The sequence below is a fragment of the Chelonoidis abingdonii genome, chromosome 7, assembly GCF_003597395.2.
Source record: "Chelonoidis abingdonii isolate Lonesome George chromosome 7, CheloAbing_2.0, whole genome shotgun sequence".
Lineage (NCBI taxonomy): Eukaryota > Metazoa > Chordata > Testudines > Testudinidae > Chelonoidis > Chelonoidis abingdonii.
Window position 1 is genome coordinate 60,004,508 of NC_133775.1, and position 26,175 is coordinate 60,030,682.

Below are 26,175 nucleotides of genomic sequence, written 5' to 3' on the forward strand. Positions count from 1 at the left end.
CAATGATCCCTTCTGGCTTTCCAGTTTATGAATCTACCCATCCCCTGCTGCTGAGGCATCCAAACTCATTTCACATGTGAGCCGAATTCGAACCAGCGAATCCATTGGTAAAAAGGCCAATCCGTACTGGAAGCAACCATTGACTTCCAGCTAGGTAGCCACCACAGCCTGGGTGGGAAAGCCCCTTTGAGTAGTGTTTTCTCCGGGGAATTGTCCTGCTGTCATAATACCCTATGTGATCTGCATGTAGCAGATGACGATTTGCAGGAAGCATTTACCACTTTTTGATCTAAACAGATTAACCCGTAGGCTATCACAGGCATTTCTCCACACTGCAGCCTAGTGAATGCTTAGGGGGACATATCCCCAGTCTCAAAGGGTTGATGCGTGGCTGCATGTGAGAATGCTTACTACCAGCCCCAGCCAATGGTGCAACAAGTTTGTAGGTAATGTGGCCAGGCTAAAAGTGCTACGTAGACTCGGCTGACAGCACAGTGATCCCATCTGGGAATTCTGCAGCTGAAACCTTTGCTCTGCTATGCAGCTGTGCATATCAGCTATTCCTGGTGGGCAGGGCCCTGGAAATGTTTCCAAGGTTAGATATACAGACTGGTACTCAGAGCTAAGACAGAGATGCCAAAACTTCAAGCTTGGTCCACTGACACCTTACCAGAGGGCTGCATCTAATCTGCAGGAACATTTGCCAAAGTTCAGAAATGAAAAATGCATGCACGTAGCTGGGCTGCTTGCTTCCCCCTTGCCTCTCTGGAGACAGACAGGTGTGGACTGCTGGCTGATGGATTCCACCCACAGACAAACTAGTAAGCTGATCATAGTGTTCTCCCTGTGCTCAGGGCTGGCTCCAGACACCAGCTCAGCAAGCAGGTGCCTGGGGTGGCCAAGGGGAAGGGGCGGCACGTCTGGCTCTTCGGCGGCAATTTGGCAGCAGGTCCCTTGGTCCCTCTTGGAGCAAAGGACCTGCTGCCAAAGACTGAAGTGGCGTGGTGGGGCTCCCGCAAATCACAACTGCAGCTGCTTTTTTTTTTTTTCTTTTTTGCTGCTTGGGGCAGCAAAAACCCTGGAGCTGGCCCTGCTCGTGCAGTTCCCACCCTGCAGATGGTTTCAGAGAGCCTGAGCCAAAGCCCACTGAAATCAGTGAAAAGACTCCTGATGGTTTTGTATTAGCCCCAAAGAAAGGCACACGAGCCTCAGTATTATGGTAGCATGAGCTCAGGGCCCCAGTGTGCTATGCACTGTACACACATGGCAAGAGAGTGCCCGCACCTTAGATCTTGCAGTCTAAATAGACAAGGGGTGGGAGGGGAAATAGATGAAGTGTTTTGCCCAAAGGCACTTAGCAGGTCAATGGCACAGCCAGGAAATAGAACCCAGGTCTACCAACTAGGCCACACTGCTTGCTAATTATATCAGTTAAAAATTAAAGTTATAAACAAACGTAGGTAATCCCAGAGCCATTAGTTCTAATAGCAAGCCAGTATATACTAATGTATGTATAATAGTAATAAATTAATCATAAAGGTCTGAACTATTTATAATTGCTGTGGAACAGATCAGATACCACATGCGACATCCTGGTGTCATAGTATACTTTCCTCAGTCTGAACCTTAGAGTCCAAAAATGAGGTACTAGCATGAAATCCTCAAAGCTTAATTACCAGCTTAGATCTGATACGCTGCCACCAATCAGGACTCTGAGTGCCCGATAAACTCTGGTCTCCCCAAAACCTTCCCTGGGGACAACCAAGGAGCCAGAGCCCTGGGATTTAAGGTACAAAGAGTGAAAGTAAACTCTTTCCTCACTAGTGCCTCTCTAGGCTTTCCCCCCGTGGTACCCAGAAGATCACTGGGATTCATGCTCTTGATCAAAACAGAGGTTTTCCACCTCACCCAGAGGCAACTAGAGATTCAAGCTTCCCGTGAATCTAAACAAAGGTGATTCCCCCTCCCTCCCTTCTTTCTCCCCTGTCTCCCACCATCTTCCCTGGTAAGTACAGCCAATTCCTTGAGCCTCACTAGGGAAAAAATCAAACAGGTCTTAAAAAGCAAAATTTTAATAAAAAGAAAAGAAAAAAAGTAAAGTTGTCTCTGAATCTAGAGAGGAAAATATCAGGGTCTTCAGCTAAGACAATGGAGAAAAACTTCTCTAGCAGGATAAATTTAAAAATACTTAGCAGATACAATAAAGACTCTTACCAGCCAGATAACACCGTTGCAAATACAGAAACAATCAAAAGACTATAACCGGCTTTCTACTCAATATTCACTATTCTGAATATATAAGAGACTGTAGCAGGGAGATTGGCAAGAAACCTGGTTGCACGTCTAGTCCCTTCCAGGACTCAGAGAGAACAAAGCAAAACCCAAAAAACACAAACAACAGCTTCCCTCCACCGAGATTTGAAAGTATCTTGTTTCCTGATTGGTCCTCTGGTCAGGTGTTGCAGGTCACTGTTTGTTATCCCTTTACAGGTGAAAGAGACATTAACCCTTAGCTATCTGTTTATGACACCTGGGCCTTTTTCTCTGGTTTATACTATTGACTTCATTGTCCTGATTTACAGAGCTGTAGGTAAGAGGAGACTCAGTCCCCAGTATGCTAATATACTTACGTGTAAATATAATTGTACATGGATACTGACGAAATAAAAAGGATCCGGAAGGCTGGGGCTTTGGCCTGTTTAAATCATTTTCCCCAGCACTCTGCCCCTCCATGTCTAAGATACTGAACAATGGCCTATAGGACATGGCCATTCTCTAGGCATACTTGAGCTAAGGGGTCTGAGGTTTAAAATGTCATGACCCTGTAAAACAGTGATATCTCTAACAGAAACAGAACTATAAAATCAGTGTCTGACGCTGCTCTATTGAAACTACAGGCAAAACTCCCACTGACCCATCTGGGTCTGCTTATGAATGGGAGTAGGGCACAAGCCAGCAGGGGTCCTCAGGAATACCCTTCACAGGTGTACACGGCCCCACCGCCCAGGGCTCTCCAAGCAGTGTGAGGCTCTCAACTTTGCTGCTATCCCCAGACAGGGCTGTTGCAGGAACGAAGTGGAAGGGAAGGCCCAATCTGATGCTTTCCCACGCAGTGTGGGAGTATGCTCAGCTATGCCACCTCCTGGAGGTGGGAATTCTGGGAATGGAGGGGGACAGGAAAGGAAACTAGAGTGTAAACAATGGAATTTGAACTCATAACCTCTCTTGGTACACAGCACCCTTCTTTACCCTTCCAGCACCTCTAGCAGGAAGGGATGTATTATCCCTGTTTTACAAAGGAAGAACTGAAGCACTGAGTAACACCAAGTAACTTGCCCAAAGTCAAGCCGGCAGTCTGTGGCTGAGCTAGGGATTGACTCCAGATCTCCTGGGTCCCAGCTCAGTGCCTTATCTTCTAAATCAGAGGTCGGCAACTTTCAGAAGTGGTGTGTCAAATCTTCATTTATTCACTCTAATTTAAGGTTTCGCGTGCCAGTAATATATTTTAACATTTTTAGAAGGTCTCTTTCTATAATATATAACTAAACTATTGTTGTATGTAAAGTAAATAAGGTTTTTAAAATGTTTAAGAAGCTTCATTTAAAATTAAATTAAAATGCAGAGCCCCCTGGACCGGTGGCCAGGACCCTGGCACTGTGAGTGCCACTGAAAATCAGCTCATGTGCTGCCTTTGGCATGCATGCCATAGGTTGCCTACCCCTGCCCTAGATCATCCTTTCTACTCAGCCGTTACGCTGTCAAAAGCCCTGCTAGTGCACAGGCGTTTATACCCACACTTTGCCAAGCATGTGCCCCCTCTCTGTATTGAGGGGCACCACCGGGGGAAGGAGGTTGGCAGCATGTGCTGGCATTGGGTAATTTGGTAAGTAACATCTCAACCTCTGCAGCCTGCAAAATGTGCCATATGGTACGTGCCAAGCCCCGTTTAGCAGGACTCCCACATCCCTGGCACTGTCTGCACTCGCTGCAAGCCCGGCATAGAGGCAATTTACCAGCCCGCTGTTTTCCCAAACAATGGCCCTGTAAACAATGATTGGCCAATTTCATTCTAATCTTTGCAATTTTGCTCTAATTAAAATCAGCCTGTGGCTTTCAGCCGGTTTAATTAAGGGTGATTGGGAGAGATGGAGAGGAGGCTGGGGTGAGCAGCCAGCCGGAGTATCTGCCATCGCTCCAGTGATGGCACCCCGGGTGGGTTTTTATTAGGTTAAATGGGCAGCACAACAGCCATGTGGGAGAGCAGACAAGCACTTGGAGTTGCAGCTGTGAGACTGCAAAGCCCTGAGCAGCCAAGCGTGCCTGCGCTCTACACAATTGGCCTGGCCCAGGAATTACCACCACCGACAGCCTAGAGCTGCTCCTGCCCCAGAGACTATTCCGGAGGGAGAATGGAGGCTCAGGTTTGGCGCTTTTTGTTCATTTCGGTCACTTGTTCCTTCCCATCACCACCTTTGGGCTGTGGGCCCAGCTCCTCTGAGGGGCCCAGCTGAACAGTGAGTCAGTGAGAGGGGTGAAGTCTATACAGGGGGGTGATGTGCTGGGGAGCAAGGAAGGGGAGGGTAGGAGAGGAAGATCACCCCTGGCCAGGAAGGTCTGTCCAGGGGCTGAAGGAAGAGGACCAAAGGGTCTGCGTATGAGGAGCTGGGAGAAAGAGCAGGGCCTGGTGTTTGGCGTCAGGCCCCATTTATCCCACTCCCCCCTACTTCTGACTCTGTCTGAGATCCGTCCTCTTCCAGCCACAGGCATGGGGCCCATGTCTCGGCAAAAGCCTTATGTCCCTTGCCTGGGGTACATGTCTCTCTGGAATCGCGTCCCTCTGCTTTGACCTGGGGGGAAAGAAACCTCTTGGCCCCATTTCCTCACCACAGACAAAGCCTCCTTTGCTCCAGCTGATGGGCCAGAGGGGCGGACGCTCCTGCCATCAGGGGCCGTGGGCTAGGCCTTGGCCTTTGTTGGATGGTTAGTGGTATGGACTGGGCACCTGTCAGAAGGGCTGAGTTTTGGCCTTGAGGTCTTGCTCCTATGTCAGCATGTGTGAGGGCTTAGGAGGGGGAGATGCTTTATTCTGACAAACCTGTTATACCCTATGGTCAGAGTCCCGGCCTCATCAGCAAAGCCCCCCATTCCAGTGCTGGGCCCCCATACATCAACACCCCTAGATCCTGTCCCACAGCAGGTCCCTGGCTCTTCCTGTGCCCCCACACTGCCAAAGCACTGACACCCTGACCTGCCGCACCTCTGGCTGTGCCAACCCGAGCATTGCCTCACTCCCACAAGGCACCTCAGTCCTGACCTTTAGCAGTGCCTGCTCTTCCAGCTCCCCAATGTGACTTAATCAGCACTCCCTCCTATTCCAGTTTGGGTCCATGTGCTGGCTTAGCATGTGCCCCACAAGCTTCCCCCCACACTTGATTCACAGGGGACTAACAGCAAATCTGAACGCTGGGCTCCACCTGGAAAACAACAGAGTGAATCCCCAATGCCATGCAGGTCCTTCTCAGAGAGGCTCTTTAGATCCAAGTGCAGAAGGCTCTGTCAGGTGGAGGTGGATTAGCTTACCCTGAGTTTAGCTGTTGTGCTATCAAAACAAATCCAAAGGGTTGCCAGCTGATTACATGCCTCGGAGGAGCTGAGAGACAACGGTTGCCTTAATCCACGTGGGGTTCTTTCTTCCTGTCTCACCTTCGTCACCAGCATTTTCTCCAGAGACCTCTGGGTCCCACAGCAGCAGCATAGAGGCCAGGGTGGTGGCGGTGAAAATCAATCCCCTGAAGGCACCAGGATTCATAACAACAAGCTGATCACAGCACTGGCAGCAGCTGCTTTGTTTTTTGTTAAAAAGGGCCTTGTACTAGAATGTCTGCTTTTCTCGGCCTTTCAAAAACCACCTCTCTGGCTGAAAGGGTTTTGTACAGAAAAAGCCCATAGAGTCTTTTAGAGACAATTAGATGCATTCTGATGCTCATTAAAGTGAGAACCTGACAGCACTGATTAGAGGAAGGCACAGTGTTAGGCAAGCAATGTGCAAGATTCCCACGCATGCAGCTCTGCTGAAGTGCTTCCATCATGACCCCTGCTATCCCAGCCCTAAGTTTTCTGCTGGCTAGAAACATCAGATGCATCTAATTGTGGGTGGGTGGGTGGATGGGAGAAGGAAGAGAACAGTGAGCAAAAGGGGAGGAAAAAGCCCATCAATGCCTAATCTGAACAGCCTCCCGAAGTTAAAGGCTAGAGTGTTATTAATCCGCAAAACCAACTGGTGTCATCACCCCCCTCTAACTGGAATTCTCACTGTTTCCAGTACATGCCGCCCCAGCTAGAGATGACCTTCAATTAATAGTTCCCCAGGCTGTTCTGTTCATTCATGGCTAGCGCAAGAGCTAGTTGAAAAAAGGGAAAGATTTTTTTCACGAGTGTTTTCAAAATTTTCTAAACAATTTTTCTTCCTACAGTTTCTAAAGGGTTTTCATTTCTTTGGAATATTTTGTGAAAATCTGTATTAAAAATTGTTTTGGTTTCAAAATTTTTCACTTTTTTCTCCAGTTTTTGGGAACTGGGGGTGGTTTGTTTTCTGTGTTTTGCCCTCTTTCTCTCTCTTTTCCATTTTGCCACTAAAAAGGGGAAAGAAAAAGAGGGAAATAAAGGGGAAAATGAAAGCTTGGACATGTTTGGATTTGGAGTTGTCCTGAAAAATGGATAACTTCAAAAAAAGCCCCTGGGCCTGTGATATTTACATGCATGTAAAATGCTACATATAATATAATACATTGTATTATACCTTGCCCACAACAATGGGGTCCTGGTCTGTGACTGTTGCAATATAAATAATTACTACACCACAAAAACCTCCATTAAAAGAACATTATTAAGGTTGCAAAGCCAAGTGTTCAAAAGTTAGGAAATACTAGAATTAAGGTGGCCTTTGTCACCTTAATTTGGCCCCCTTGTGCGTATACTGTACGGTACAGCCTTTTATTATGTGATCACATACTATTTTTCCCCCCTGGAGTCCTGTCTCCTTCAATGCACAGAGCTCACTGAAGGAGCAGCTAGCCAATATTTTGTTTTCTCTTCATTGTTCAATGGGTAGCCCCAGGCTTTATTTACCGCACGCTATTCCAACCCTGTCTGAAGATAGAATTATTAATTTCCTCATGAGCTTCTCTGTGGTGCTTGTCACTACAGTATAGGAGTGCTTCACAAATATTAATTCATTGTCACAGTACCCCTGTGAGATAAGGGAGTATTATCTCCATTTTCCAGATTAGGAGCACACCGAGATTAAAGTAAAAAATAACCACTAATTTTATAGATACTTCGGGCCCAGTTTTTTAGAGAACTTAGTATTATGTATAGTATGTTATGTGTTTAAAGCGCACCACCCATTGGCAGCGGTGCATACTCAGTGCTTCTCCAAATCAGATAACAGGATCTCAATCTGGGCACCCAAGAAAATGAGGAATACACAATTAGTGGCCCTCTGTGAGAAGTTGGGTTTAGGTGACTGGCCCAGCATCTCACAGAATCTCTGTGGCAGAGGAAGGGATAGAAATCAGTTCTCCAGGGCAGCATCTGACTGCCTTAGTCATGAGACCATTTTTTCCTTTCTTGCAATCCCCTGTCCCCTTCACTACACTCATTCCCAATTCTGCAACAAATGAGGAAAGGTCCTACAGGCAACAGCCTCCTTCACTACACAGCCTGATTAGTCTCCAGAGCAGATCCATGCCACATACCAAATGAGGCAAGGGTTTTGTGGAAAAAATTGTATGTGATCCTGTAATTAACAAAGGTATCATAATGCATATACACAAGGGTGCCAAATTAAGATTACACATCAAACTTAATTTTGGAATTTCCTAACTTTTGAGTCCTCGACTTTGCAACCTATGTCATTTTTAATGTGCGTGATTTCCTGGGTTTTTAAAAAAGCAAACTGAACAAACAGAAATTCTGTCACATGGCATCATATTGAAACCCCATATGATTCATTGCAGTCTGACATCACGCCTGCATAAAATAATGGAGCCGCTAATATGAGACTCAATTAATTAAGAACTAAAGAAGGGTAATATAATTAATGCCAATCAACATGGATTTGTGGAAAACAGATCCTGTCAAACGAATCTGGATATATTTTTTGATGGGATTACACATTCAGTTGATAATAGTGTTGATGCAATATACTTAAGACTTCTGTAAGAAATTTGACTTGATACCACACAAAATTTTGACTACATAACTAGAATGGGACCAAATAAATATGGCACAATTTGAATGGATTAAAAACTGGCTAACTGATAGATCTCAGATATAACATACATTGAATCACCATCGAGCGGGTGTGTTTCTAGTGAGGTCCTCTGGGGATCAGTTCTTGGCCCCAACATTTTTATTAATGACTTGGAAGAAAACATAAAATCATCACTGATAAAGTTTGCAGATGACCCAAAATTTGGGCGAGTGGTAAATAATGAAGAGGACAGGTCACTGACACAGAATGTTCTGGATCACTTCATAAGCAGGGCAGAAGCAAACAATATGAGTTTTGACAAAGCTAAATGTAAATGTGTACATCTAGGAACAAAGAACATAGGCCATACTGACAGGATAGGGCACTCTGGAAAAAGATTTGGGGGTTATGGTGGATAATCAGCTGAACATGAGCTCCCAGTGCAAGGCTGTGGCGAAAAGGGCTAATGCAATCCTTGGATGCATAAACAGGAATCACAACTAGGAGCAGCAAGGTTATTTTACCCCTGTATTTGGTCACTGCTGGAATTCTGTGTCCAGTTCTAGTGTCCACAAATCAAGAAGGATGTTGATAAATCGGAGAGGATTCAGAGAAAAGCCATGAGAATGATTAGAAGATTAGAAAACATGCCTTAAAGTGACAGACTCAAAGAGCTCAATCTATTTAGCTTAACAAAGAGAAGGTTAAAGGATGACTTGATCACAGTGTATAAGTACCAGCCTGGTGAACAAATATTGGCTAATGGGCTCTTCAGTTGTGCAGAGAAAGGAATAACAAGAAGCGGAAGTTAGACAAATTCAGACTGGAAATGTGTGTATTTTTAACAGTGAGGGTAATTAAGCACTGAAACAACTTCTGAGGGGTAATGGTGGATGCTCCATCACCGGAAATCTTTAGGGCTTTGGGTGTTTGCTAAACGCTCTGCTCTCAGAATTGTTTTGGGGGAAGTTCTGTGGCCTGTGTTACACAGGAGGTCAGACTAGATGATCCAGTGTTCCCTTCTGGCCTTGGAATCAGCAGGGTGGGAACCCTTCGCTCCCGCGCATAGATCTCTGACACTGGAGCTGATGGGGGAACTGTAGTAGTAGTTGGTGGATAGCAGTATTAGCCTCTTTCTGGACCAGCACTAGAAGGGGGGGATGCAACAACTTGCCAGTGGGTTTCACGGCTCTTTGCTGACAGCGGAGGAATGACATGGCTCAGGAATCTTGGGTTCCCTTCCAGGCTCTGGAGGGGTGTGTGCTCTAGTGGGCACAGACTCTTAGGCATCTGTTTCCCCAAGCTTGACCGTTGTGCACCGTTCCCTCCAATCTGTTCCTGTCCCAGTCCTGTTTTTTCCCCACTCCTGGCTCCTAATTCCAGTTCAGTTTGCCCCACATTGCTAGTCCCAGTCTCCACTCTCAGGCCTCTCATCACAGTCCCAGGCTCCTTGCCCAGCCAGTCTGAGTTCACCTCTCTCAACTCTTACTCCAATCTGTCTCTCTCCTCTGGCTTTAGCCCCTGCCAACCTGCTCACCTCCCCTGTCCCCAGTGGCTCCCTGACCCAGCCCATCATCTGATCTCAGTTCTCCCTCACACCCACTGGTTCCCAGTCTCTCCTTCATTTCCTTCCTCAGCTCCAGTCTGTCCTGGCTCCCACTCCAGTTTCCTTGCCTAGCCACTCCCAGTCTTCCTCTCCATCCCAACTAACAGTCACATTTTCCCTCCTCTCTAGTCCCAGTCTCTTCCCAAGGCTCCTGGTCCCAATCTACTTCCTCAGGTCTGCCTCTTGTCCCCTCTGTATTCGAACCAGGCAGCTTCCTCTGCTGTGGGGCTAGGCTGAGCAGAGAGGTCATGGAGAGCACAGAAGAGCCCAGATCCCTGCTCTCGGTTCCAATGCCCATTCTGGCCACCCCCAGCCTGTGGCAGCCCAGAGCTGCAGTTGCAGCAAAAGTCCTGCTCAGCCCCAGGTTGGAGAATGCTCAGTTTGGATATCTTCAGGGAATTTACCTTTGAAGCACTAGCCAGTCTCTATACAGTACCTCTAGGGAGGAGGGGATAGATTAGATTGGTCTCCCTGGATTCTGTGGTAGCTCCCACTGTGAGGGTCGCCTGGGGTTTGTGATGCTGACGCCTGCTGGTTCAGAATTGAACGGAGACCCGCTGGAGTCCTCTCCCATAGGCCACCACATCGATCCTGGGGTTATGAATTTGGGTCGTCACTTACCACAGCCTGCCTGAGGGCCGGGGCAAGAGGAGTCAGTTCCATCATCCCCAAGCCCATGTGCTTCCCAACACTCCTGTCCATTTACTCCAGATGTCTGGGGTGGGCCGTGGCTGAACAAGGAAGGAAAATAGGTCCTCAGAAGAGCTATTTAAGGGTGAAATCCATGACCCTCTATGCAGGACACCAGTACAAAGCCTAGATACCACTGAAGCCTGAGGACTTAAGAAGGACTAAAAGTGACATACAGGCCATGTCTGTTTCACCCCGGTGTGAGGAAGTCAGGGATTCCCTCTGCCAGTGGGGAATCCAGCTGAGCTTCCACCAGGTGACCGAACAGGTGCACAAAACACCACCCAGATTTCACTTCCCCAATAGTTTTGTTCTCATGCTTTCCCAGTGAGCAATATCCTCTTCAACAGCCACCCAGCCCTGTGTCCCCTGCCCTCTGTACACTGGTACTAACAAGCAGCTCCTTTCCCCACTTCTGTCACCCAAACGCCTCTGGCACTGCAGTGACAGCTGTGGCAGATTAAAGCAGAGTTTTCCTGATGTCGAGAGCAAGATGTTGATTGCCTTCAAACAGTCATCTTTTCTTTTCTTTTTTTTTTTTTTCTTTTCTTCCCCCTATCCCTGCCCCCAGCAGATCCTCTCTGTGCCTCATAGACAATCATGGTTTTGGCAACCCATCTCCTCTCCAGAACCTGCTCTTCTGAAAGGGTGTAGAAATTAACCCTTTCTGTGCAGCAGCAGAGTGAAGATGCCTTGTCTCTTCTTTCTCTCCTGGAGGAATCCTGTGAGATGCTTGGGTTTCACTTGGACAGAATGGGGCAGCCTTTTCCTAATGGCTGACCCAAGGCTAGACTGGAGCAAGGAGCCATCTTTCCCCTGCCTTGCATCCAGCATGCAAGGGTGAGGAAGAATTACAGCCCCTGTGCTCAGGACAGTGGAAGAAGTGCTCCCTCCTACCACCCCCCAGGGACATGGAAGGCGAAAGCCAGGGCTCCATTTCCCCTTTTCACTGGTTACTGGAGCTGGCTGGGCAGTTGTGGTGGTGGGGGTGGAAGGAGGAGTATGCTAAACCATTCTAAGAGATGGTACTGGGAGGGTACATGTGTAACCCATGGAGCAAATGGGGCTGTATGTCCCCCTCTACTGGCTGCTCCACATCAGCAGTTAATGGACTTACTATAGTCTCACATGCTTTTAGCTTTGTAAGTCCCAGGCTCAGACCCCAAGTTGGGGGAAGGGCAGTACTTTCCCAAGCCAAATCTCTGCCTGAGGTAATACAGCTCCAGTTGATAATACAGTTGAGGCTGCCCCTCAACGCAGGTCATTGTGCCAAGCACCCACCTTGGCCCATCACTGAGAGAATGACACGCTAACAGCCTTTCCCTGCTGCACACAAGGACGTTGAAAGGTTGCATTCTGGGAGCTGGCCAAGCACTCAGGGATGCTCAGATGGCCAGGCTAGAGACATGAAAAGTGGTGTTATTGGAGCTATAACTGTTATTGCTGCCTATAAAATGATCCAGCCCTTTATCAAAGCCCATTACACTGCCTGACTTGCTCCTGCAAGACTCAGCGCCACAGGCCCCCCTTTGCCATAAGCGCCATGAAGAACCTGTCCCCTGTTTGCTCTACATATGCAATCAGGACGGCCTATAAATAGCACGTCTTTCCCAGCGCTCTCTGAAGTTGCAGTAAGGTCTGACAGCATCGCAGGGTTATTTGCCTGCCTGGTTTTTTTTTCTCTCAATCACATTTAGTTTTGGTTCAACCTGCTTGTGCACTGAGCTGCCTGTTCTGGATTCCAAGGCCTGGCTCGCAACTGAATCCATCAGAATTCATCTTGCTCCTGCCCTGGGATCGGCTCTGTGCCAGCTGGTTAGGCGAATGACACTGAAGCCTCACTGATTTGCACTTGCTGGCCCAGATTATGCTGAGTACGGTGGAGAGGGGGAGGAGAAGAGCTTTTGGGAACCAGTTGTGGCCAGTTATAGCTTCCTAAATCTCTGCCCCTGGACTCAGAACAGTTTAGAGCAGCATCAAACTGCACCAGCTGGCTATGACCCCATAGGGAGCACATGGCAGCTGGAAACTGCCCAAGGACTAGGCACATTGGTCACTCCACTTGCTCCTTCCTTCCACCTTTACATTGACATGCCCTCTGCACTACTCGGGATATCTCCAAGAAAGCATGGAGGGTGGTTTCTGCTCCCTTGGCATCCCCTGAGCGGCACCCAAAGACGGAAGATCGGACAATCTAGCCTGTTAGCGTTATTTATTTCTAGTAGAAGTGAGGCTAGAGGCTGCAACTGAGATTAGAGCCTCACCATGCCCAGCCCATAGTGTGAGCCAGTCCCCATCCTGAGGAGCATCAGGTCTGAACAGCCTGGCTTAAAAGCTCATGTCTGACTGGGACAGGCTTTGCCAGAGTTAGTGACTCTATGAGTAAATGAACAAAGACAATACCTAAAAACCCACCCTGGGATCTAGCATTCCCAACCAGGCTTTGTTCAGTTATCTAGACAAAAGGGGTTCAATTATATATGACAATATTTCCTTGTTAACTAGCTCCATCTCTCAGCCGGCTGAAGCCCCAGGATACTCAGTGGAGTAACACAGGGAGGTTAGCCAGGGTCAGGTGTATTTGCTTTGGAAACTCCTTGGGCCTAATCCAGTCCTGGCTTTAATGAATTTGATCCTTCTATTTAAACTGCAAACCCAGGGCCACACACCACTTGCAGATAGATGTGTGAGTGTCATTGAGAAGGGCAGAGTTTGGCTCTAGTGTTATCCCCAGTGGTAATGTACAAATGCGCATCAATGCAGCAGAGTTGGGACAGTGGCTCCTGAAGATCGTCCAGGATCTATTTGCAGTCACCCAATTCATGGGAGGGCGATGGGGGAAGATTCACCTCATGGGGGCTTATATGGGAATTAAGAGGTGAACAGCACTCCTATCTGAGCAGATCTGTTCTATCCATTAGAGGGCAGCAATGTACACACGTGCGTACACACGAGCTAGCTCATCATATTTGCCTGCCCCATTCTGTCTCTCTTTTCTCCCCTCCTCTCCCAGCTGTTCCCCTTGCCCGTGTAGACAGACAGCCTGCTAGGGAAGGAACGCCAGCTCCCCCTCTCACCTGTAGATCCTGTACCTGGTGGTGAAACCCTGCCGGTAGCGCTCAGCGAAGTCAGTGTATTCCTGAGCTCGGTGAAATGGTCCCCGGTCAGTGAGCAGCCAGTCCAGCGGCGCCTGGCCCGGGGAGGAGGAGGCGGCATGCTGATCAGGCTCTGGGCCAGCAGCAGCGGCGGCTACCAACCCCCAGCAGCACAGACTCAGGACCAATAGTGCCAATGCCCATGAGACCATCAGCCGGAGCCCTTCAAACTGCTGCCACCTCATGCTTCTCCCACGCAGTTGGCTTCTTCATTCTCTCGCCACTCTCTTCCCCTCGGCACTCCTCAGGACCTCCGGCGCTGCAACGGCACAAGGGGAAGGGTGTTAGTGAGACAGACTGACAGGCAGAGAACCCACTGGTAGCCTACATGCTGTTATGCTGGGTACTGGGGAGAAACACATGGCAGGCACATAGCTAGGTCTGAAACATGTCCATGGCTGGCTGTTCTACCCCAGGGGCTCTCAAACTGGGGGTCAGGACCCCTCAGGGGGTCGCAAGGTTATTAAATGGGGGGTTGCGAGTTGTTAACCTCCACCCCAAACCCTGCTTTGCCTCCAGCATTTATAATGGTGTTAAATATATTTAAAAAAGTGTTTTTAATTTATAAGGGGGGGGTCGCACTCAGAGCTTGCTATGTGAAAGAGGTCACTAGTACAAAAGTTTGAGAACCACTGTTCTACCCTGAGTTTGGCACTTGTCAGTGTGTTCATTGCTTTGGCCGTCCTGTAGGGGGCGGCAGCACGAAGGAGGGGAGCGCCATGCAGCAAACTTGGCAGGGCAGCCTGCGTCCTTCCCTCCCCGACGACCAGAGCGGCACAGAGCTCTCCCGGCAGGCGGCGCGGTGGTTGAAGCCGTGGGGCCCTTCTCTCTCTCCCTCCCTCTCCTCCCCATTAGACTGGGCGTGCACTCTGCAGCACGGGGAGGGCCCCTGCACCCTGGCTCCGGCCATCCTGTAGGGTTTTTTTGTTTTGTTTTTTCCCGTTTTACCGGATGCGCCATTGTTTCTCTCCCCCTCCCTTTGCCGCTCCATGTTCTCCCCCCGCTTTGCCGCTCCAGCTGCACTGTTTTTGTTTTGTTCCCCCTCCCCCGCTTTGCCGCTCCAGCCATGCCGTGTTCCCCCCGCCCGCTTTTCTGCTCCAGCCATGCTGTTTTGTCCCCCGCCGCCCCTGCTTTGCCGCTCCAGCCGCGCCGCAGGTTTTTTTTTTCCGCTCTGCTTTGCCGCTCCAGCGGGGCCCTACCCCTTTTTTTTTTTTTGGCTTGGGGCGGCAAAAAAGCCAGAGCTGGCCCTGATGGTGACCTTCCGAGACAGGCTTGGCCCAAAGGGAGCTCCTTGTCCATCCTGCCACAAGGCATTTTTGCAACGTGCCACTATGGATATGACCTCCTGGGCAGCTCCAGTAGAGATTTCAATGGGCTTCCATGGATTTAGGAGCCGAGACCTAGTGTCTCATCTCAGGGTGTGCATCCAACCCAAAGCAGTCATAGCTACTTGCTTGGGGACCAGTTCCCTTTAGCATTACTGTATCCCAAATCATGCTCAGCTGCTACCTTGCTCCTTAATTCTGTGGCACCCTTCCCGACCCTCCCTCCTTTGCTGCATGGATGCTCCTCCCCTCTGACTGGACCTGCCGTGCACACAGAGGAGTGGACTTGTGCTCTGGACAAGGTGCACAGTCCCGAAAGCCACTATCTAGTATGTGTTCACTCTGCACAAACCTACTGCGCACAGCTTATTCCTTTGGTCCAGGGTTCTGATTCTTGAGGAAATGAAACGCTCAGTAACAGCGAGGGGAACAATTTGTCAGCATCGCAGCCCTGACTGCCAAATCAACTAGACAAAAAAAAAAAACCCAGACAGCCAGAAAACCAAACCAATAAACCGTTGAAGAAACATGTATCACTTCCAATCAAGGCTAGAGCTCTGCAAAACAGCACTTCCATTTAGGCACCAAAGTGGTTAGAAAATTGGGCCAGAAGCATCCCTCTGGGAGCGGCTGGGTGGCAAGTGCTGTGTAAAGGTCTGTAGTGAGGCGGTGTGGCTCCCCGCTACCCCGGAGGGTGCCGAGCCCATGCGGAGGCTGGAGTGGGCGGAGCTAGTAGCTCTGAGCCCGCCCCTCAGCGGGTCAAGCAGCGACCCGGAAGTATAAAGGCTCGCCCTCATAGCTCAGTAAGCCCCCAGCTGCAGGAGAGACCAGATGTCTCCAGTCTAGCCTGCAACTGGGAAACCCCCAGGGCCCAGGACTGGCCGGACCTGCCCTGCACCCACTACCTGGAGGAGTTACCAGACCTGCCCTGTGCCTGCTACCCCGAGGAACCCATGGTGCAGGACCCCCCAGAGGACAACACCTGGACCCAGGTACTACCCGAGGGGGAGTCTAGCAGTGAGCCGGGGGCAGCCGACCCTAGTCTGCCTGCAGCACTGCCAGAGCCCATGTCAGTGTGTTGCGGCCAGAATCCCCACTGACTCAGCAGCAGGTCTTTGGCCGCTGCTAGGGCCCCAGGTTGGGATGCAGTGGAGTGGGACGGCCTGCGTCCCCCCCTGCCACCCAACTCGTGGGTAGCTATCTCCCCCTCTCCCAGGCCTTTTGCCCCACTCTGATCCAGGGCCTGGGCTTCCTACTGCTTGTACTGTTGCTGCTCAGCCCTGCCTGAGGACCTGAGCGCCAGGTTCATTGTTGCCCTGCCCTGACCGACGGCCTAGGCTTACGGTGCGTATTTCAGTACCACAAGGGCTGCCGGGGGAGATCCCGTGGACAGACTTATGCCCCCAAACGTCAACTGTGGTTAGTGAGCTGGTGTGGCTCCCTGCTGCCCCAGAGAGGGTTGAGCTCTGGCTAACCCTTGTACAAGGTCACTCCCACAGGAGGGTGCTGAGCACTTGACAATTTGGTCCTGAGCGTCTTCTTTTCCTGGGGATGGTACCCGATGTCCAGTCCAGGCAGGCAAAGAAATCCTCCTTCACAATCATTTCCTAAGTGCATTAGCACATAGAGAAGGGCGGGTAAGATGGGATTGAAGGGCCCCTTTATCTGTCTAACAGGGCAGCCTGTCCCTTTAAGGGTCAGATGGCCCTGTCCAATTAGCCCCCGCTGTGCCATAATTAGCTGCCTCTCCTCCTGAGGTGGGACTAATGGGGTGGGTGTGAGTATGGCAAATAGCTGGGCTTTGTAAAAAGGCTTGAGAGGCACAGTTTGGGGAGCAAGCTGTGGTAGTGACTACAGAAAGCAGGCACCTCTGGTAATGTGTGGCACCCACAGGGTGCAGTGTAAGTCTCTGAGATATGGCCTGCAGGGAGGTCCCTGAGAGATGAATGGGGAGGGAAGGCAGTGGAGGAAAGCTGCTAGGAGAGAAAGAGCCTCTGGGGAAAAAGTCCCCTGCTAAAGGAGCAAGAACTCTGCAGGCCTGTGGGAATAGGGGCAAAGAGCAGGGAACTCCAACGACTGAGACTGTGAGAGAGACTCCAGAGGAAGCATCCCGGGATCCAAATCTCTAAAAAAAAGCCTAGAAGGGGCAGAGAACTAAGCTCACAAGGTGCGTGGAAGAACAAGACTTCTGTTATCCTAGAAGAGGCCTGAACTTGAAAGGTGACCAGGCTGGAAGGCTGGTCCCCAGAAGATCCAGCCTGTTGCAGAACCAGCTTGGCTGACAACCGAGTGGTGCTGGAGTAGAAGAATCTCTGCAGTGCTGTGTCCTGACTAGAGGGGGTGCTCTGGTAGCACGTACACCCTATTGCAGTCTGTGACTAGTGGCAGCCTTTATTTACACTGTATTGGTTCTGCCAACAAGAGATTTGATACTGGAGCAGCCTTAGTGAGAGACCAGAGTCTCCCACCTATCTGGTGGCTGGCTGGGTCAGCATTTTGCTCATAACCAAAGCTGACCTCAAAGCAAGACCCTCATGGCCCCTTGGCAGGGAGTGACCCAATAGGGGGTCATCCTGTGGTGGATTCAGGAGGAGATGTCGTGAGCCTGTCTTCTAACCTAGTAACAGACATTCCAAGTGGGATTTGAGTGCCCTCCTCCCTGCAATAGATGTTAGGTAGGAGCTTTGCTTTGTGAGTCAGTGTTTCCTGCTTGTTCAATGGGGGCGGGTTGGCTGAACATGGTGAGTTATAACGTTCAGGGCCTGCTGCTCAGCAGAATCTGACTGTGGATAGAACATTTTCTTCCTTATTAGGGGTTTTTCTCAGGCGGTGAGAACTAAAAATATCTACAGAACAAAGATGAGTTCAAAGTCAGCACCAACACTTTTGACTCGGGCTCTCTTTTTAGCTGAAATAAATGCAGGGGTGTAAAAGTACATACTTGGAGGCACTTGTTGGCATGTAGCTGGGCCATTAAGGAGGCATTTGCTGGCCATCACTGTGACAATAGCAACTTCACAGACCTCTCGCACAGGGACAGGGGTGGAGTGGCTTCCAGGGGGAGAGGTTCTAGCTATGGAACAATCTTCCAGAGGAACCTAGACTCTGACTGTCTTTAGGAAACACTGCAAGGATGTCATCTCTGAGAAGGCCTTTCCACCATAAGTGACGTTCCCAGTTCAAACACTTCTGAATCCAGTCCCCCTTAATAATAATAAAAAAAACCAAATCCTAAGCCAAGCAGAGTTCTGACCCAGTAAAGCGAGAACTGCCAGAGACTCCATGAAGTCTGCTAGGGGCTTTGCTATTGATTTTGCGTGGAAGCTGCTGAGATAGGGTTTTCAAGGCAATTCCTGCTTGCTATAGCTCATCCTCAGGCTCTTTTTATGATGCCAGGAGATTTTGACCAACTAAGCTCAAAACAACAAGCCCCCATCTGCACGGCTGCTTCATGTCTGTCTTTGGGCTCTTCCGGCAGGTGAAGTCAATCTAATTGGTAGAAGACCTCAAACTGTAGATGCAACAAACACACAAGAAAGGAGCAAACTATCAAGTAACCTGGACAGATCAGTGGCTAGGGCAAAGGGCTAGGAATCAGGAGACTTGGTTTCGATCCCTGGTTCTGCCCCTGCATGAGTGTGACCTTAGCCAAACCCTTTCCCTTCTCTCTACCTCTGCTTCCCCCAGTTATTATGACTAACAATACTTCCCTTCCCCTGGAGATGTCTGCATGACCTATCTTTGCAAGAGTTATTCTTATGGGGGTGGCAGGAGACAAAGGGATTTTGGGGACCAATAGAGCAGTGTCCTACCCCCGAAAAAGGAAATAAACAGAACAGATATAGACTGGAGCCATCAGATTCAAGGGAGTTAATTTACAACCTGCCTCCTTAATACTGTCCTAATCTTTTTTTTTTTCCCTGTCTCTGAGCATGTGGGATTGGGGTTGGAGGCTGGGAGGGGTAAGCGTCCCTGGCGAAGAGGGGGGAAGCTCGCACGCTCTTGCTCTCTCTCTCTCTCAAGAAAGGGCCCACACCGTATAAGGGCTTTTGATCTACTGTTCTAGCAAAATATGTTCCCCATCAAAACCATCTGGGCAATATGATATTAAGAATTATTTCCATATGTTTAGCAAACTTTCTTGTGAGTCAAGAGCAACATTTACAGCAGGCAGAAGCTTGAGCTCACCCAGCTCTGCCAGTGCCTCTCACTCCTGATCCGAAACCCCACTGATATGCCAGTCCTCGGCCCCCATGCAGCTCTAATAATATGTCTCCATTATTACCTGCAGCAGCCCTGCCATTCCAGTGCCAGGCCCTCTTGCAGCGCTGCTAATGCATGTCAATCCAGACCGGCAGCATCCCCCTGCGATGCGTCCTGGGCCTCCATGCAGCTCTGCTAATGCATGTCAATTGTAGCTTTCAACACCCCCTGCTAATCCAATTCAGGGGCCCCACGTAGCTCTTCTCATGAATCTCAATCGTGCCTTCAACGCTGCCTGTTGTTCTTTCCTCCCGCTCAGTTCTCTGTCTTCATACTTCATTTCTGTCCTGCAGCACCCCTGGTACAAGGCCGCTCACAGCTCGGCCAGTGCTCGCCAACCCTGACTTCTGTTCCAGCCTTAGGCCTCGTCTGAGGAAGGGTAGAGTAAAGGGTTGACATCTGAACACTGTATAGCCAAAGACAGATTTCCAGGGCTTTGTCACTGCAGGTCTCACTTCCACAAAATACCTAGGGGCTTCCCTTGGTGCAAGCACAGGACTAAAGGTGGTAGCTGGAGGGACGAGTGCAGGGTGTGACAGTCACCCTCCGCACACAGTGATGGCTGTTGTCTGACAACCCACTGCATATTGTTAAAAGGTGGAGAAGGGCTGAATCTCTGGCCTCCCACCAGCTTCTCTGGTATTTTCAGCTGCCCATCCAGGGGATTACTTCACTAATGCCACCTCCTGCCCTGGGGCTGGCAACGTGCTAGCAGCTGACCTGCCCTTTCTCTACTCCAGCCACCTGGGGCCTGGGCCAACGCCCACTGAAATCAATGGAGAGACTCTAACTGATATCAAGGGGCTCTGGATCAGGCTCCGTGTTCACTACCCCTTGCTCCTCCTTCCTCTCTGTAGGCCTGACCCTGAGACGTGCACCCTCAGCACCCACTGACTTCAGTGGGATGTCCCAGGCGCAGAACACCTCTCCGGATCAGGACCCTCTCTGGGGAGCAGGCATTGAGGGTGGAGAGTGCCCTGGCCAAGAGTCAGTTGGCTCAGGGCTGTTCCCCACCATCACTGTGGTGCCCAAACCTCAGAAGTGGGGACTGGAATTGGGGTTCCCCAGAGCTGGGGCACAAGGGCAGGGAGGTCCGAGGAGGAGGGAAAAATCAGAAAGTGGAGGGAAACTGACCCTGGAAAGCTTCAGGGCAGTTAAAGATCTTGGAGCACCTCATAGGAGAGAGAAGCAGTGGCCTTTGGAGGAGGAAAGGAGGGTGGGGCTCAGGGTCTCTGAAGGAGGAGAAGGATCAAAGGCGTAAAGAGGCTGGTGCCTCCTGGACATGCTGCACGGAGAAGTGGGAGCTGTCAGCAGAGATGGCTCTTCCTCTTAGACGTGGCTGATTTTCAGTGAATCCCAGCACTTTCTGATTCTCTCTTTCCAACCTTGACACAGTTTCTTTCCCAGCGGCTCAGTGAAGGGTTGCGGGGGGAGGTGTGTTGTTTCTCCCCCCTGCAGCCCTGCAGGCTTGGTGGAGCTATCAGACATGGAGCCGGATTCTATTCTTGCTCATGTATTGTCAGTCCAATTGTTCACTACATTCCAGTGGCAGTATTTTCCTTGCAGGGGGCGATGCATGAGCCAGAAAGAAGCTGGCTTTGTTTAGGGCTGGAGTGGGAACCCCTTCATTGCTGGCAAGCCGTTACTGCCAATCACAAGTGCCAAACCAGCATTGGTCAGGCCCAGAAGGCTCATGAGTCTGGCTTAAAAATCAGGAGAATAAAAAAAAAAATCATCTAGTGGGAGGTTCTTTCTTTGCACCATTGGGGTGCGCTCTGGCCATGTTGTCAAGCTTTTCTCCTCAACCAGCAAGGCTGGGAACTTATTATTGAAAGAGGAGCTGCTATTCCCCCATAGTCACCTGAGTTCAGGAACTGGGCCTTCCGTTACTCAGGTACAGCCCCTTGGAGTCAACGCTCATCAGTGTAAGGGGTTCACAATTGGCCATTATGGATCCTGGGCAGAGGTTGAGCGGTTATCTCGCATACAAATCCCTTTTCCTTGTCAATTGAGCAGATCTGGTTATGGAGTCGCAGGAAGACAATAAACGACTGGTTGGTTGGTGGGGGGTTTTAGAGTCCCCTTTTGGAGCAGGGCCAAATTTGAAAAGACTGTGGCTTGGGTCATCCCTGAAATAGCTTGGATGTGCGCTAGTGAGTGAGAAACTGTTGGAGATGCTGGCCTCGTGGATCAAGTATCTGTCTCGTATTTGAAAGGTTCTGAGCTCTGGAGCGTTTTGCAAGCTGTAGCTAGGAGTAATCTACCCCAGGCTTTTCCATAGCACCAAGTGCCAGAATGAAATTAACTAAGGCCCTTTTTTGGCTGAACATCAGGAGGCTTTCCTAACAGAGAGATCTACTGGGCTGTATATAGCCTCCCAAAAGAATTGCTGGTGATTTCCAACTGGCCGGGTCAAAGCACTGGAGAAAGGATTGTATTGAGAAATCCTTCATTGGCCCCCGAGGATCAGACCGAGGAGCGAATACGTCAGGTGCGTCTCTTATTTCTGTGGTTCTAGGGACTGACTGCCCCTCTGCAGAAACAGGAAGTGGCTGTGAAGCCCTGACTCCAAAATGCTGTAGAGCTAGAACTGGACGTGAGACACCAATTCACCTGCTCTGATTCAGATGCCCAACCCCCTTCTGCTGCTGTCCTCAGTGAATGTCGCCTGGGGCTGCTGCTCTTCAGAATGCCCAGGGGCCCATGGCAGGCCTCTTGCCCTAACGCTGTGCAGCCGCTGCACCCAGAGAGTGCTGCCAGGGGCAGGCTCCCTCCAGGGTCCACACTTCACCCTGCTGTTTTGCTGTCGGTTCTGCATGCGCAAACAGGGAGCGGTTTTCCCCTCCTCTGGGCCCAGGGCTGAGCTCCCCTGGCACTGCTGATGCAGCTGAATGGAAAATGTAACAATTCACTACAGTGATCATCTCTCCCCTGCGGCCCAGCAGCAGGGAAGAGGAGGAAGTAAACATACAAGCGACCATATATGGCACTTGCAAGAGTTTGTGGCTGCTCCAAATCCCAGCTCTGCCTGGTGGCTTTTAATCTTTAACCTTTTCAAAGGGAACAGGCAGATCCCCCTAAATGGAATCAGTAGGAGTCAGGGACCTAAATACTTTTGAGAATCTGGGCCTGAGAGACGGGGCTCAGTCCTGTGAGATGCGACTTCAGTGGAGACTGAGGGTGCTCTGTCAGCAGGATGGAGCCCTTGCTGAGGAAGGAGTGAGCTGGGACCAGAGATGTACATGTGACCACCCTCCAGGCCAGGGGGGAGTTTCTGTCTCTCTGACACTCTCTGTTTTCCTGGACTTAGCTGCAAATCCTCTCTTGTCCCTTGTGTCTGGCTTCATTTCTTCCTCCCTGGCCGCGACATCAAGTTAGTGACAGAAGTGTTCTGGCACTGAGCGCAACTGGCCAGGCATCGGCTCCTGTGACCTGCTGCCAGGGCCAGCTCCAGGCATCAGCTCAGAAAGCAGGTGCTTGGGGCGGCCAAGGGGAAGAGGTGACACGTTGGGCTCTTTGGCGGCGGGTCCCTCTCGGGAGGAAGGACTTGCCGCTGAATTGCCGCCAAAGAAGAAAGTGGCGTGGTGGAGCTGCTGCCAATTGCGATCGCGGCTGGGTTTTTTTTTCCCTTTACCACTTGGGGCAGCAAAAACCCTGGAACCAGCCTTGCCTGCTGGCCCTGAACTCTGGCAATGTGGTGGGGTGTGTTTCACAGAGTCACCCCTTGTTGCAGAAGGGGATGCAGAATAACTATCAGCTTCCTTGAGCTGAGCAGAGCCCAGGCGATCTGGAGGCTGCTAGACTCCCACAAGGTTTTGGGCTCTAGTCTCCTTTCAGTCACACCATGCAGGATTCCCATGATATTTTGGTGTGACCTCAGCCTAAGTGGCAGGAGAACCAGGCGCTGGGATTATAGTGGCTCTGAGCAGCAATTAGAGCAATTCCCTTTATTTTCAGTGCCCTGCTGACTCATAGACTCTTTGACTTTAAGGTCAGAAGGGACCATTATGATCATCTAGTCTGACCTCCTGCACAATGCAGGCCGCACAATGCAGGCCGCACAATGCAGGCCACACAATCTCACCCACCCACTCCTGTAACAACCCCCTAGCCTATGTCTGAGTTACTGAAGTTCTCAAATGTGGTTTGAAGACCTAAAGGTGCAGAGAATCCTCCAGTAAGTGACCCATGCCCCACGCTTCAGAGGAAGGTGAAAAACCTCCAGGGCCTCTGCTAATCTGCCCTGGAGGAAAATTCCTTCCCGACCCCAAATATGGCAATCAGCTAAACCCTGAGCATGTGGGCAAGACTCATTAGCCAGCACCCAGGAAAGAATTCTCTGTAGTAACTCAGATCCCACCCCACCTAACATCCCATCACAGACCATTGGGCATATTTACCTGCTAATAATCAAAGATGAATTAATTGCCAAAATTAGGCTATCCCATCAGTTCCATCCCATCCATAAACTTACCAAGCAGTCCTGAAAGCGCAGATATGTTCTTCTTCTGCGCCCACTGATCCCTTTGGAAGGCTGTTCAGAACTTCACCTGCCTCTAATGGTTTACGAACCTTCGGTCTAATTTCAAGTCTAAACTTCCTAGTGTTCCAGTTATATCCATTGTGCTGTTGTCTCCACATGTTACTAAGCTTAAATAGTATTCAGAGGGCTAGCCGCTGTTCTTAGTCTGGGATCTGGTAAAAGCAGCCAGAGAATCCATGTGGCACCTTATAGACTAACAGACGTTTTGGTAGCATTGAGCTTTCGTGGGTGAATTACCCACTTCGCTCAATTATCATGTAGTGGCAATTTCCGGCAGGTGATTATGATATGCTAGCAAGCAAGTCAAAGATAACGAGGTTTAGTTCAATCAGGGAGGATGAGGCCGCTGTTCTAGCAGTTGAGCGTGTGAATACCCAGAGAGAGAAACTGGTTCTGTAGTTGGCAAGGCATTCACAGTCTTTGTTCAATCCTGAGCTGAGTGTCAGATTTGCCAGATGAACTGAAGCCTCAGCAGTTTCTCTTCGAGTTCTGTCCTGAAGTTTTTTTGCGCAGAGAATGGCACCTAAGGTCGCTGATAGCGTCGAGCCAGGGAAGGCTTGAAGTGTTCTCCTACATCGTTTTTGTATAATCGCCATTCTCCTAATATCTATGTGTGTCCATTTTACCTGTTCTACGTAGAGAGTTACGTTGGCCATGCACATAGCGAGAGCCAAATTTTTTTTACTGCGAGGCTTGCTGGCATATGAATGGCGTATATTACATTGGTGGATGCCCTCTGTACTGCTACATCGGCCAACTGGACAGTCTCTACGGAAAAGATAAAGGACACCACAAATCCAGATTTAGGAAATGCAATATACAAAAACCTGTAGGAGAGGCACGTTCAACCTCTTTGGCCCCCACCGGCATAGCAGACCTTAAGTGGCCATCCTTGCAAGGCAAAAAAAACTTCAGGCAAAGACTTCAAAGAGAAAACTGCTGGGCTTCAGTTTCATCCTGCAAATTTGACACATCAGCTCAGGATTGAGCAAAGACTCGATTGAAATGGCCTCTGCCAAACTACAAGAACCACGTTCTCCTCTCTGGTTTCACACCTCAACTGCTAGAAAGGGCCTCATCCTCCCTGATTGAACTAACTCATTATCTTTAGCTGCTTGCTACATATATATAGCCTGCCTCCTGAAATTTCCACTACATGCATCTGACGAAGTGGTATCACCACGAAAGCTCATGCTCCAAAACGTCTGTTAGCTCTAAGGTGCCACAGGATCTCTGTTAAGCGTTATGACCTCTCTCTCCCTGATATTCTATCCCCTCTGTAAATATATCTATAAAAAGAGCAATCATACCTCCCGCTCAAAACCCCGCTCTTTGGTTAGGCTAAACAGCCAAGCTCTTTGAGTCCCTTCATAAGCGCAGCGTTTTAACCATTCCTCGGAATCATCCTATAGCCCTCTCTGCGTACCTCGTTTCCATGTTTGAATCATCTGCTTAAACATGGAGACCAGAACTGCACACAATATTTCAGATGGGCTCCCAGTGCCTTGTATAACGGTACTAATACCTTCTTATCTTTGCTGGAAATACCTCGCCTGATGCATCCCAAAGCCGCATTAGCTTTTTTAACGGCCATATCACATTGGCGGCTCATAGTCATCCTCCTCTGTTGGGGCAATAGGTTTGCACACCCCACATATGTGTTCTCCTGACGCTCAGCACTGTGTGTGTACCAGAGTGACCATTATCTAGCTGATGCCATGTGACAGCTGTGAGCTCTTCAACAAGCTAGCAGGCTCTCCTTTTCATTCGCTAGGATCAGGCTCTCGAGAGCTGGGATCAGGGCGCAGAGCCACAGAGGGGAATTCAGGGCTGGGTTCTGCAGTCTCTGACTGAGACAGACAGGCAGAGTATTTTCACATAGGAAGACACTTCAGTCTCCCCAGCGTCTAGTCTTGCAGTGCTACAGACTGGAAGGATTGTCCAGTGGTTAGAGCACTAGCTGGGAACCTGGCTTCAATTCCCTCCTCACCACAGACTGACTGCCTGCCTGCCTGCCTGCCCCTGGGCAGTCCCTGAGCCTCTCTATGCCTCAGAGCCCCATCTGTACAACAGAGAGCCTAGCAGCACTTCAGAGAGAGACAATGTGCTGGCTTGATTGCCTAGCTCCCTGCTGCTACAAGGTCTACAGCCACCAGGACCCTGTTTGCGCCTATGCACCCTGCCTGCCACATATTTTCATGCATTCCTGGCTGTTCACAACACATGTGCTGTAGCTTGTGGAATTGGATGCTGTGGGAGGTACATGGGCAGAGCCACTGGCACTCAGTGGCAGTAGATCTCCATGGCATTCCAACGTTGCTTTCCCTTAGAAGGCAGAG

General features: G+C 49.9%; 1 protein-coding gene across 1 annotated transcript in view; it reads right to left on the reverse strand.

Moving 5' to 3' along the window:
* Positions 1–26,175, reverse strand: part of BRINP2 (BMP/retinoic acid inducible neural specific 2) — a 56,688-nt gene that overhangs the window by 15,121 nt on the left and 15,392 nt on the right. The window contains exon 2 of the mRNA XM_032804805.1: positions 13,628–13,964. Within this exon, the coding sequence (XP_032660696.1) occupies positions 13,628–13,890 (263 nt within the window). The 5' untranslated portion in view covers positions 13,891–13,964. The remainder of the gene's footprint in view (positions 1–13,627; positions 13,965–26,175) is intronic.